The sequence below is a fragment of the Suncus etruscus genome, chromosome 2, assembly GCF_024139225.1.
Source record: "Suncus etruscus isolate mSunEtr1 chromosome 2, mSunEtr1.pri.cur, whole genome shotgun sequence".
Lineage (NCBI taxonomy): Eukaryota > Metazoa > Chordata > Mammalia > Eulipotyphla > Soricidae > Suncus > Suncus etruscus.
The window spans coordinates 115222488-115236501 of NC_064849.1; the positions used below are offsets into that span (position 1 = coordinate 115222488).

General features: G+C 37.6%; 1 protein-coding gene across 1 annotated transcript in view; it reads left to right on the forward strand.

Moving 5' to 3' along the window:
- The first annotated feature begins 327 nt into the window (after positions 1-327).
- MAP3K1 (mitogen-activated protein kinase kinase kinase 1) overlaps positions 328-14014 on the forward strand; it is a 40990-nt gene continuing 27303 nt past the window's right edge. Inside the window, exons 1-6 of the mRNA XM_049769060.1 lie at positions 328-407; positions 2518-2668; positions 5382-5582; positions 8412-8612; positions 11534-11650; positions 12044-12192. Coding sequence (XP_049625017.1) covers positions 328-407; positions 2518-2668; positions 5382-5582; positions 8412-8612; positions 11534-11650; positions 12044-12192 — 899 coding nt within the window. The remainder of the gene's footprint in view (positions 408-2517; positions 2669-5381; positions 5583-8411; positions 8613-11533; positions 11651-12043; positions 12193-14014) is intronic.

Consider the following 14014-nt stretch of genomic DNA (forward strand, 5'->3'; position numbering starts at 1 on the left):
CCCCAATCCCTCTATTTTCTCACCCTCTGTTCCACTTCCTTCTCTCCTTTCCCCTCACTGTCTCTTTCTTTCCTGTCTTGCTCTTCCTTTTACTCTCATCCCCTTTTTTTAATAAGATAATGAGAGCAGGAAACCCAAACAATTCTGAGTAAAAAATCTTTCCCTCTTCCCATTGATGTATCGTGTCATTTTTCCCTCATATTACTTTATTGTATATGGGTTCTATTTTTTTTTTCATTTTTGTTAGTGGCAGATAAGAAACTCAGGGTCTCACTCATGTAAGTCAAATGTTCTCAAATGTTCTACTGCTAACCCATATCCCCAGCAATGAACAATCGTGTGTATACTTGTGAGATGATGGAAATGTTCAACTGTGAGGTTTTAATGCTCATTGCCAATTTCAGATGGTATGTGTCCTTTGCATTTCTAAAAATATCTAGTACTTCAGCACAGAGGGATTTTGTCTAATGGTTTCCATCCTCTTCCTTTACAGTCTATCACTGCAGCAATACCAGTACATTTCCTTCCTGGTGCTTGCTTAGTTTTAAGTAAAGTTTTTGCTTGGTTGTTCAGAGGTACTGCTGCATTATTGTTTGCTAAGCTGAAAAATTCCTTGAAGAGTTTGAATTTAATTTTTTTGTAAGTTTACTGTAATAGCTCTGGTATTTCCTTGACCATTTCCTTCTCTATTGAAAGATCACAATTTTGTACCTTTATAGAATTTTCAAAATTGACAAAATTGCATAGTTTTGTTTTGGTTTGAATTTGGGGCCACTCTGAACTCTCTTAACCCTATGCTCAGGGATCACTCCTGGCAGGGCTTGGGGGACCATATGTGGGTGATGCCAGGTGTAAATTTGTGTCAGCTCTCTATAAGGCAAATGATCTGTCTGCTGTGTTCTGTCCCTCTGGTTTCAGCTTTTTTGTTTGTTTTTATTTGGGGGCTACAACTAGCTGCTCTCAGGAGTTACTCCTGGCTCTGAGCTCAGAAATGATTCCTGGCATGCTTGAGGGACGGACCATATGGGATGCTGAGTATCGAACCTGGGTCAGCTGTGTGCAAAGCAAATGCCCTATCAACTGTGTTTTTGCTCTGGCCCCTCGGCTTAGTATTTTTAAAAGTTTTCTTCAAGAGTGTAATTATTTTAAATATTGAGAAACCAGATATCTATATGTATGTAGATAATGTGTGTTGCTTCTATCCGCATGTGAACTTTTTGGAGGGGGGTTCTTTGGGGGCCATACATGGCTGTGCTCAGGGGTTATTCTTGGCTCTGCTCAGGAGTGACCCCTGGTGGCACTCAAAAGACCATAAGTGGTACCAAGAATTTGAATGAGGGTCCTGGCCACTATCAACCTTACTATCTCTCCTGCCCTTATAATATTGTCTTCTGGATATATAAGGATATATTCCTTAATTAGTGGATTACCTGTTACCTATTAGGCTTTGTGTGTGTGTTTTTTAATAATATCTTTATTTAAGCACCATGGTTACAAACATGTTTGTATTAGGCTTTGTAAGATTAATTCTCAAAAACTAACAGTGTGTAGCAACTGTACTCTAGAAGAAAGTGCTTTAAAAATACTAAGCTGAAGCTAAAGTACAGCAGATAATTATTACTTTTTGTATATGTAGAACCTCATTTGTTCTTTCATGGAATTACTACTCTGGGGACACAACTTAATAATTAGTCTCTGAGAAAACACTGTAGGATCATAGATATTGCAGGGTTTCCTTCTGTTTATAATTTATTAAATTTATGTCTGAGAACATGACCACAAAATTCTGCCCATATGGATTTAAGTAATTAACTGTCCTTAGTCAAAGATTAGGAAAACATGAAATATTTATCTGTAATATGCACGAAAGTGTTAGAACGGTGTCATGAAAACCAGTGCAGATTGTTTGTAAGAGAGGGTTTTCATGTGGTCAAGCACTTGTCTTGGATGTTCAAAGCCCAGAGTTCTCTCCTGTGCATCAAAAGGTCCCTAACCACCACTAGGTGTTCTTGCCTTTGGCAAGAACAATGTAGTCTTCAGGATGTATTTGTTAATGCATTATGTCTTTGGATCCTTTTGTTAGCTTCCTGGAAATAAAGATCTGCATTAACATTAGTAAGCCTGTGCCTTCAAATTAAGATTTTTCATTTATTTTATTTTTTGATTTTTGATGCCACACACCACAGTGCTTGTTGACTGCCCCTGGTGGTGCTTCAGGGAACAAGGGATGCTGAGGAGGTAACTCATCCCTCTGGCAGAAAATGCACTCTAGCCCGTGTTCCCCAACCATCAGTAAGCTGATTTTATCAGGCAATACTCAGTGCTGCCCACATTGAATTGTAAGTTCAATTGTAAATTCATAGTATTTTCATATTTTGCTTTAATCTTAGTTCAAGGCTTTTAGTGATGATCTATTTCTGGCAGTTAATTGAATGTGCAAAATAGAGCCATATTGTTGGTTGTTCTTAGCAATTATATTTTTCATATCTAAATCTCATTGTTTCTTCTTCCATTTAGCCGTGATATGGAGAATAAAGAAACGCTCAAAGGGTTACACAAGATGGACGATCGCCCAGAAGAACGAATGATCCGGGAAAAGCTGAAGGCAACCTGCATGCCCGCCTGGAAACATGAATGGCTGGAAAGGAGAAGTAGGCGAGGCCCGGTGGTGAGTGGACGGGAGTCACTTGTCTGTTGCAAGGAGAGAGGCTGGGGGAGATGGGAATTAAAGCATGAAGAGATCTCAAAATCTTTTTAAATGCAGTAGTTTTATTTGCTTTGTTATTCTTGAACACTTGGCTAAAGCAGCTCTCCAGCCCTGACTGGCAGAGTCAATTATTAAAGCAATACTGCCCCCTAATGTTAGTTTCTCAAATTATTTTTTTAGCTAATAGGTGCTTAATACTTACGTTTTCCCACTTCAGTTTGATGTTTTATCTTTAATGTTGTGTTCAAGGATTTTAATTCAAGAACTCTTAGAGGAAAACGAAGACGATGAAATACATTCATGGGTTTGAGATACACTTTAAATTTAAAATTTAAAGAAGGAGAGATAACCTAGATTTTCCTTTAGAAAAGACAGGCAAGTTCCACCCATGCTATGGTTATTATCTTTCTAAACACAAGAATATCATGGGAAAAAAATTTTGTTTTGTTTTGTTTGGGGGTCACACCTGTCGGCGCTCAGGGATCATTCCTGGCTCTGCACTCAAAAATCGCTCCTGGCAGGCTCGGGGGACCCTGTAGGATGCTGGAATTTGAACCATCGTCTGTCCTGGATCAGCTGCGTGCAAGGCAAATACCCTACTGCTATGCTATCTCTCTGGCCCCAAAATTTAATTTTTTTAGTCTCATGAAAGAAAAGGCAAATTTCAGTTATAAGACCCTGTACCAGTCTATACCAGCAGGTTATGATTTTGTGTTTTATTTAAACAGAGGTGGCAATTTCTATTAAAATTCATTAGGTTGGGGCCAGAGAGACAGTAGATAGAGTGTTTACCTTACATGTAAACAAACCTAGATTCCATCCTTGGCGTTAATTGAATTTGATCCCCAGAGCCCTTCCAGGAGTAAGCTCTGAGCATATCTAGAAACTTTAAAACAAAACTATTAGGTTAAATATTGAGGCCAATAAATAATAAAGAAAATCTTTAAAAGTTCAGTTATGGGGCTGGAGTGGTAGCACAGTGGTAGGGCCTTGCATTTGGCTGACCCAGGATGGTCTTAGTTTCGGTCCCCGGCATCCCATATGGTCCCCCAAGCCAGGAGCAGTTTCTGAGTGCAGAGCCACGTGTGGCCCAGAAAACCAATAAATAAATAAATAAATAAATAAATAAATAAATAAATAAATAAATAAATAAATAAATAAATGATCGGTTATGTTGTTCCTTATGTTGGAGTCATGGATTTGAAATTTATAAATATAACCTTGGCAAATGATCACATAGTATTATGATTATGCCACAGCATCTTAAATGTGATTTAATCTGTGAAAATAATCATTCACAATGATGAGACTGAAATAGGGCACAAAATACCACAGTTCAATTTGTGTCTTATTTGCCAACTATCTCCAGTGGTCAGCATAGACTTAGGAATTAGACGAGAGGAAGAAAATATGGATGTTAGAGTTAAAGGACTTTAGGTGAAAGGTAGGTTTTTTAATACATTGATGCCTGTATTATGATTTGTGTTACTAAACCACATGCAAATATGCTTCTGATGGTATACCCTGATATCCTGGTTAACACATACACTTTTATGGAGTACAAAAATATATACACTTCTATGGGGCATAAGTGATAGTACAGTGTGTAAGGCTCTTCTTACCTTGCATGTGGCTGACCTGGGTTCAATACCCAGAATTCCATATGGTCCCATCGAACACTTCCAGGAGTGACCTCTGAGTGCAGAGCCAGGAGTAAGTCCTGAGTACTTATGTATGTGTTCCAAAAATAAAAATTTAATATAAAAGATTGGTACCAGGGGGCCGGAGAGATAGCATGGAAGTAAGGTGTTGGCCTTGCATGCAGAAGGGCGTTGGTTCTAATCCCGGCATCCCATATGGTCCCCCGAGCCTGCCAGGGGCGATTTCTGAGCGTAGAGCCAGGAATAGCTCCTGAGCACTGCTCGGTATGACCCAAAAACCCAAATAAATGAATAAATAAATAAATAAATAAATAAATAAATAAATATTGGTACCAGGTTAAGGTAGATAGGGAAATGTGGATTAGTAAGGAGATATGAGTGAGAGAATGCTCAAGAAAATGGTTAGTCATGGTAAGAGGTCATGGTGACAGGTGTAACAGGCCTATGGGAGAAATGCCAAAAGACCTGCTAAGCTTGTTTGACCCCATAATACTAAGGTCACAGATCTGGACTATTGTCATAGCATGGAATTGCTTTGACAGCCCGGAGTTTAAAATGAAGTGCAGATTTGGTTTGATTCTGCATATGATACTGATTTTTAAACTGACCATTTCTGGTGCTTCTGAAATAAGCTTTATAATATAATATGACATTATAAAAGGGAAGAGAAACAAAATGGTTTAATTTTTATCAGACTATTTGGGTATTTTGAATTGTGCCCAGTGTTTTCAAGATATTGTATGCCCCCTTCACTACCCCAAACAGTGAAACAGACATCTTCTTCATTGCAGTCAAATAGATTAGAAGTATGTCTTTATTTTTTTACATCTATTTACTGTTACTGTACTGATTTTTGTTATTAAAGGCATTTTATGTTGTTATTTTATGTTTTTTTAAGTTCTTAAGGGCATCTGATAGTAGACAGTATCCAAAAGTTCATTTCTTAGTCTATTGTCTAATATTTACTTTTTATGTTTTAAAATAATCAAAATATTTGAATACTTTCAATTTAGGTGGTAAAACCCATCCCTGTTAAAGGAGATGGATCTGATATGAATAATATGGTAGCTGAGACTCAAGCAGAGGCCCAGGCGAGCACCACTTCATCAGCTCCCAAAGGCCGGAGGAGTCCTTCCCCCAGCAGCTCTCCATCTGGTCGTACAGTGAAATCAGAATCCCCAGGAGTAAGAAGAAAGAGAGTTTCTCCAGTGCCTGTAAGTTGACATTTTAACAAGTGCATTAACATTCTATTTAGGACTGCATTTGGGGTGGGTGGTACATAACCAGTAGCATTCTAGGCTAAATGTCTCTGCTTAACCTGCTATTTCCCCTGACCCAGTTTCTACTAATTTTACACATGTATAATGTAGATTAGGTTAGCTAGTTGTCACTTGGAGCAGCAGTTCTCAAAAGATGGTCTCTATGCTCTTGGTTTGGTTTTATGACAGAATTAGTTTAGACTCAGAACTCAGGGAGGTTCCACTCTGAGCACAGAGCCAGGAGTAAATCCTGAGTACTACCAGGTATGGCTCAAAAGCAAAAAACAAAACAAACAAAAACCCAACAACAATAAAAACACCCCAAAAACTAATCCCTAAGCCCTCACTTAAAATAAGAAGTAGGCCTCTGATCTCTATGGTCTTTTCAAGGGCTGAAGAGATAGTATAGAAGGTAAGACATTTGCTTTGCATGCAACAATAGTGATTGTGACCCTGGGTCAAATCTCTATATCACATATGGTCCTTTGGGCTCTACCAGGGATCACACCTAAGAACCAAACATAGAAGATAGATTCCCATATCATGCCCTCCAACCAGCCTCCTCACCCCCTCAAATAAAGTGTTTCTAAAGGCCATATATGAACATGAAAGTTTCTATCCAGGGGCTGGAAAGATAGTAAAAGATAGTTAAAGAGTTTGCCTTGCACACAGCCAGCCCTGGTTCAATACCTGGATTCTCAAGGTCCCCCCCTCTAGTATTTCCAGAAATTTAAGGCCTGAACTCTGCCAGATGGCTCAAAAACAAAGGAAGGGGCCAGAGCAATAGCACAGAGGCTAAGGAGCTTGACTTGCCCAGGACTTACCGGGGTTCAATCCCCAGCATCCCATATGATCCCCCAAGCCTGTCAGGAGTGATTTCTGAGCTCAGAGTCAGAAGTAACCCCTGAGTGCCAATGGGTGTGGCCCCAAAATTAAAAAAATAAAAGGGAAAAACCTTTATAAAGAACCTCTCTAACTAACTAACATTATCTGGCCATTGCCTTATGCTTGCTAAAACCTTAATCCCCAAACCCAGATTCTGAAAGGGGACTATACATGTGGCTCATGTCAACCATCAGAATAAAAGTTTACCACAAACGTATATAGTATTGCATCGCTCCTTTTCTCCCAATCCCACTTTGAAGTATGTTAGAAAAGTTACCCACTTATTATTTTTAATGCTACATAGCCTTTGATTTACTGGATACACCATAAGTTTACGTAATTAAAGACATATTGCTAACATTAATATTTCTTTTAAATACTTTTTCACTTTTTGACTAAGATCAAGTGTAATACTGCTTTATCCTTTCATTGTTAAAAATGTTGCAAAATGTCTTTTATCTGTGTAACATTTTATATACTGTAATCATATCTATAGTCTGAGTACCCCATAGTCAAATAGCATGTACATGTGTAATTTTGTTTTATACTTAGTAACTGTTACTAAAACAATAATGGTTTTATGAGATATAATTCCTATACTGTGCAAATAACCTGTTTCGGTTGTGCAATTAATTGGGTTTTGGTCTATTCACAGAACTGTGTAGCTATTGCTACAATCAATTTTAAAACATTTTCATCACCCCAAAAAGAAACCCTAGACCAATTAGCAGTCTCTCCCCCAGCCCTAGGCAACCGGTAATCTACTTTCTGACTCTATATCATTTGCCTTTCTGGACATTTCATATAAATGAATTCATGTAATATGTGTAGTCGTTGTGACTGGTTTCTTTTACTTAATATTATTTTAATGCTCGTCCATGATATAGCATGCATACAGTACATCATCAGTTTTTATGTATATTCTCATTTATAATTTTTAACTTTTAATTGAGTATTATAGTTTATTGATGACATTGAGGATTTTTTGGTTTACTCAGAGATCATTTTTGGCTCTATACTCAAGAGTTACCTGGTAGTACTTGGGGGACCTTAGGAAATACTGGGAATTGAACCTGCATTAGCCATGTGCAGAACAAGTGCTCTACTTGCTCTGGCACTCTGTGTCTCTGGCCCATGAAGTCATTGTATTATACTAGCAGAGCTATGACACTTGTCTCTTGCCAGTGTCTCAAAACCCTTCCACCACTGTCCGACAGCCTCTTTCACTCTCTTAACTCATTCATTTAAAATTAGGGGTTGGAGAGATAGGGGTTAAAACTCTTTCTTTGCATGTGGCCAATCCTGGTTTAATACCCAGTGCCAAACTGCCCTCTGAGCACTAGAAATGATCTTCTGGCTGGCTGTGGCCCCAAAACAAAAGAATTCGCAAATAATCATTTATTGTTTTCATAATTTGTCTCTCTTGGCCACAGATTTCATACTAGGGGTTTTTGATTTGGGGGCTACACCCCATAGTACTCCAGGGACCAGGTAGTCCTGGGAATTGAACCTGGAACTGCAGATAGCAAAGCGTGTGCTCCATCCAGCCCAGTGAGCAATCTCCCTGGTTCCTGGATAAGATACTAGAAATTTACTTTTGAGAGTAGGGGGAAATTGATATTAGGAGCACACTCAGTGGTGCTCTGGGCCTACTCCTGGCTCTGTGCTCAGACATCAAACCTGGACAAGTGCTTTTTCTTGCTGTAGTCTTCCCCTCTGGTCCTAGTTTACTTTTGATAAGAATTTCAGCAAAGCATTTGTCAGAAACATTTTGTTTTCATTGCATTCTATGCTGAAATAATTTGTTCATCATATAATGTGGCTCTCTTGTATGATTTTTTTTGAGTTTCTTATTGAGAAGTTAGATACTGCCGTCATTTAAAAAGCAATGTTGTGAAGTTTCAGAGTGGAAGAATCACCCCACCCAGAAGAGCACCTTCACCAGATGGCTTCTCACCATACAGCCCCGAGGAGACAAGCCGCCGTGTGAACAAAGTGATGCGTGCCCGGCTGTACTTGCTGCAGCAAATAGGACCCAACTCTTTCTTGATTGGAGGAGACAGTCCTGACAACAAGTACCGAGTGTTTATTGGGCCTCAGGTGGGAATTTTACAATTTTATTTTTCCTTTGGGTGTTTAGTATAACTCAGATTTATTAGACTTTAACATTCTTTTTTTTTTTTTTTTTTTTAATTATGAGAACAAAGATGCAAAGAAAAAGGACAAGGTTGGGGCCGGGTGGGTGGCGCTGGAGGTAAGGTGTCTGCCTTGCAAGCGCTAGCCAAGGAAGGACCTCGGTTCGATCCCCCGGCGTCCCATATGGTCCCCCAAGCCAGGGGCGATTTCTGAGCACATAGCCAAGAGTAACCCCTGAGCGTCAAACGGGTGTGGCCCAAAAACCAAAAAAAAAAAAGAAAAAGGACAAGGTAAAGTTACAGTGGAAGGACAATCACCCATAACATAATTCTCAGAAGAAGTCCCCTTGCTGATATCTTAACTTTGAACTTTCAGCCAAAGAACATTAAGATAAATAAAACAGAATCCATGTACAATTACTTTGTCCCTCAAGTCCCCAGATTGTAACACATCATAATATTTCTTAACAGCACACAAAGCAAACTAAAGCCATAAAACTTACGTAACTCCTTAAACATTAGAGGCATAGTATTTTTTACATTTCCATGTACATGCATATTAGCTTAAGTTAATCTCAAATTTTAAGTGTTTTTTTTTTTTAAGGATTAGAGTCAAAGGAGCACAGTAAAAAGGTGTTAGAGTGGCAATTGTTATTTGCATAGACCCACCAAAATATGAGGGACATGGAAAGGAATAACCTTGGCCTAAATACAAAGAGACCCTACCCCTGAAGTTTCCTGGCATAAGACCAACTCTAGGCTCCAGGCAAGCTAGAGCATCCAATCCAAGACATCGTCTGTAGTGCCAACACACTTTTATTTTTCACACAGTCTCTGTTGTTGGTATCATGTTTCTGTATTAAAGATCCTGGAATCTGCATATCCTATGTTGAAGTCAGGATGTGGAGCGTCCTCTCGTTTCACCTCACAATTAAAGGGCAATGCAGGGAGCCCTGTCCTATAAGCAGGTTGTAGACTTTAACATTCTTAAATTTGAATAAGTTAATTATCTTTAGTAAACGAAAGTAAACTAAACATCAACTAAAATGTATTTGGCACTGATATTTTATTTAATGTATTTATAAAGATTTTAGCCATGATTAGTTATATTTTTTGCCCCCGCCCCCTCATGAGTAGTTGTTTTACCAACTAAATATTTTTAAGAAATTCATCAAGGGGTGGGGGAGAGAAAAAAAGAAATTCATCAAAAATCAGAAATTGTGCAGATGACTATAGATTTTTACGTAGGTATCCCTATATAACTTACTTTCTATTCATGTTTCTCATGGTCCCTAAAAATAGGAAATTCTTTTTTGGTTTCTGGACCATATCCAGTAGTGTTCAGGGATACTCTGAGGTACCTGGAGGTACTCTGGTGACCATATGGGATTGTGCAAGGCAAACACCCTTATGCTCTGACTCTGGCCCAAATTTGGACATTTTTATGAAAGCTTTTCTATGCTAAAATAATACAAAGCAATTACCCTTTATTTATTTTTTTTTAAATACTTTTTGGGTCATTCTGGCAGTGCTCAGGAGACCATATGGGACTTTCGGTTTTGAACTCAGGTCAGACACATGTAAGGTAAGCCCTTGTACTTCTGATCTAGCCCTGCTATTAATGCATATGAAAACCTTTTTTACTTTTCTCAGACCCCAAAAAATAACCAACTAAATAATATATAAAGCCTAAAATAACACTAATAGATAGTGAAAGCAGAAACGCTCTAAAATGTACACATCCTGTTGTATATCCAGAGAAGGAACTTGACAATGCAAACGTTGCCTGCTTTTTATTTTTAATTTGTAATTTAAAAGTAAAAGTTATCATTTTAAAAATATTTAGTAAAAACAGGATTGGTCATCCTTAATTTTATGGCTAGGTCTTGAAGTCAAAGCCATTTTCATCATAGGCTAACTAATAAAAGAGTAAAGTTTCTTCACATACTTCTGGTCACATAGTATCACCGAACTCCAGAAGAGAGATTCAGGAGCCCAGGGAGATGGCTCAGGTGTTAGGGAGGGTACATGCGGCATGCATATCCAGCTACACTGGGTTCTAGCAGCACCAGACTCATGCATCCAATCATCTTCATTAGTTGGCCAAGTATCTCTGGGATTAGCTCCTGGGACTCTGAAAAGAGTAACAAATTATTAATAATATATTTTTCTTTTAATTTTTATTGAATCACCATGAATTAGCAAGTTAGTCATGATTGAGTTTCAGGTATACAATATTCCAGTTCCTTCACCAGTGCTTACTACCTCCCCTAGTGTTCCCAGTTCTGCAACCTCCAACCCACCTCACCCCGCCTGCCTCTATGGCAGGCATTTTTTCCTTTTGGGGCACTTTGGTTTATAGTACTGTTGTTGATTGGATATCAGACATGTTCCTTATATCTCCTTTTAGTGACCCAAATATTATAAGATTAAGCAGTAGTTTGTATTCATTAACAAATTATTTTTATAACTCACTTATTCCAGTTGAGAGTTGTGGATAGCAGGAGTCCATCATGGCACCTAGTGAAGATGGCAGCCCTGAATGGTATCATAGTGTAATATCACAGTGTGTGCTCATTCACAACAGACATTTTAGACACACCAGTGAAACCAGTGTGCCCTTTTTTTTAGAGCACTTGGAGAATCCTTAGGCCAACATGGAAGAATTTGCAAGCTCCACACAGAGTGACCTGGGCCCTAGACCTGCTATGCTAGGAAGTGGCATGATAAAAACTTTGGAAAAAGAGAAAGTATCCATATGTACAAGGATAACAAAGAAAATTAATACATATTTTAATATAATAAACTTGGAAATAAGTCATTATCTTAGGAGTTCTAATAGCATTATACATTTATTAATCCGAATTTTCTTTTCTAACTCTTCAGAACTGCAGCTGTGGACGTGGAACATTTTGTATTCATCTATTGTTTGTCATGCTCCGGGTGTTTCAGCTAGAACCTTCAGATCCTATGTTATGGAGAAAAACCTTAAAAAATTTTGAAGTAAGTTTGAATAGATAACTTTGGAATGTAATTGTCAACAAATTTTTTATGGTATACACCTGAAATTTTCCCATGTAATATGAATTTAAATAGATCATAGTATTCTAAAGATGCAAAGATATAAAAGAATTGTTTGCTACTTATAGGTAGCTTTTCTTTTATCTATTGACTAGTTTCTTTTTTCTTATAGACTGAAAAGAGGTAATACTAACCTATAAAAATACTGTCCTTGATAAGTTACAGCTTTTCTTTTTTCTCAAGATCTTATATCAGCTTTATGGTAAACTTGTTAAATAAAAGGCAAATAATTAAACCTCTACAGGTCTTTATATATTTATATTTATATATTATTGTGACACCAATAACATTGTTACTGTCTTTTGTCAATGTTAGGTTGAGAGTTTGTTCCAGAAATATCACAGCAGGCGTAGCTCAAGAATCAAAGCTCCATCTCGTAACACCATCCAGAAGTTTGTTTCACGCATGTCAAATTCTCATACATTGTCATCCTCTAGTACGTCTACATCTAGTTCAGAAAACAGGTTAGTACATTTTAAGGAATTAAAAGCATTATCTAGTATTCCTAATTTTAGGAATAAATTTTTTAATATTGGTAAGCATTTCTTAAAATGCTTTAATTATTGTATCTTGACTTTGAAGTTAAAATCAAGGGCAAAAATATTGAAGATCATTGAAATTTATTAGCATACAGACAGGGTTGAAAAATGACACCTTGGATATCAAAATATAATGCCCATTTCACATGAAAAATTCAGGTACTATTTATAAAATAAGTCAGTATTATTTATCAATCATTACTTTGAGTCAAACTTCTAATATATTGTCTCATTTTATTCTTATTACAATTTTCTTTGGTAAGTTTTATCAAAAAAAAAAATTCCCTGCATTTTAGGTAATGGAGCAGAGACATTGTGAAACAGAAGAATATGCCTACAATTCTCTTATAAATAAATGACATATCAGGCAAGGTAGTTTTCCAAAACCACCTCCAAATATAGTATTTTAAAATTATATGGCATTACTACTACTCTTCTAGGGACTTTCAGGGACTCATTACAGGCTGTTTTTTTAGTGAAAACATAAACATGCTCTTCTTTAAAAAAATGTAGCCTCATCATTGTTGCTAAGAGGTACATGAGTTGTTAAGCACAGGCCATACCTAAGATCCTTAGTGTTTCTCAAATGCTTTGATTGTCTGGTTCTGCATCACAACCCTGAAAATGTAGTCAAAATGACAGGTGTACATTTGGGATTCTAGGTTTCCATAAAAATTTATGTGAGTACTTTCTTTTCTAGTATTTCTTTGTTTCTTTATAAAAATGAAGTTTAATTGCTCCAGAAATTAGTGCAAGTTCTCTTATGAAGATACCCCCTGTTTTATTTCTAATGCATTCCAGTTTGAGAAGCAAAGGCCTAAGTGGTTAGTTTCCATCTTCATTCCCTCTTTTAAATATTGCAAATACTTCAGAATTAATGAAGGATATTGTTTGGATAAGGCCTCACGAAGAGAACTGAAGAGAGGATTTTTATCTGTAAAATTAGCAAACCTCAGGGCCGGAGTGGTGGCTCAAGCAGTACGGAATCTGCCTTGCACACGCTAATCTAGAATGGACCACAGTTCGAGCACCCTGCATCCCATATGGTCCCCCAAGTCAGGGGCGATTTCTAAGTGCATAGCCAGGAGTAACCCCTGAACGTCACCGGATATGACCGAAAAACAAAAAAAACGCGGATCTCATTTTATTTATTATTAAATGAACTAAGATTTTTGGCATTAGAAGTTTTGTAGTTTACATGGTTCAGTAATAAGTGCTCCAAAAGAGGTCAAGAATTACAACATAAATATCTTATATTGTTGTTCAGATCTTTCTCTTTTTTTTTTTTTTTGGTTTTTGGGCCACACCCATTTGACGTTCAGGGTTACTCCTGGCTATGCGCTCAGAAGTCGCTCCTGGCTTGGGGGACCATATGGGACGCCAGGGGATCGAACCGAGGTCCGTCCTAGGCTAGCGCAGGCAAGGCAGGCACCTTACCTCTGGCGCCACCACCCGGCCCCCAGATCTTTTTCTCTTATCACTCATGTTTTATAAATAGAAGAATTTGGACTTTATTTCCCAGTTTTTCCATTTAATCGTATTCGAGAATTGTTCTCCTTTTGCTTGACATTTCTCTACCATTTTATCTTGAGTGTAAAAAGTTGTTTAATGCCAGGTCACCAAAGTTAAAATAGAAGGATAATCTATAACACAAAGGCACCTTCCAATTAATAATTTTTATTGATTTCTTTGGATTAGCATATCCATGAGGAAGGAAAAACACAGAATTTATCATCTTACGGTGCTA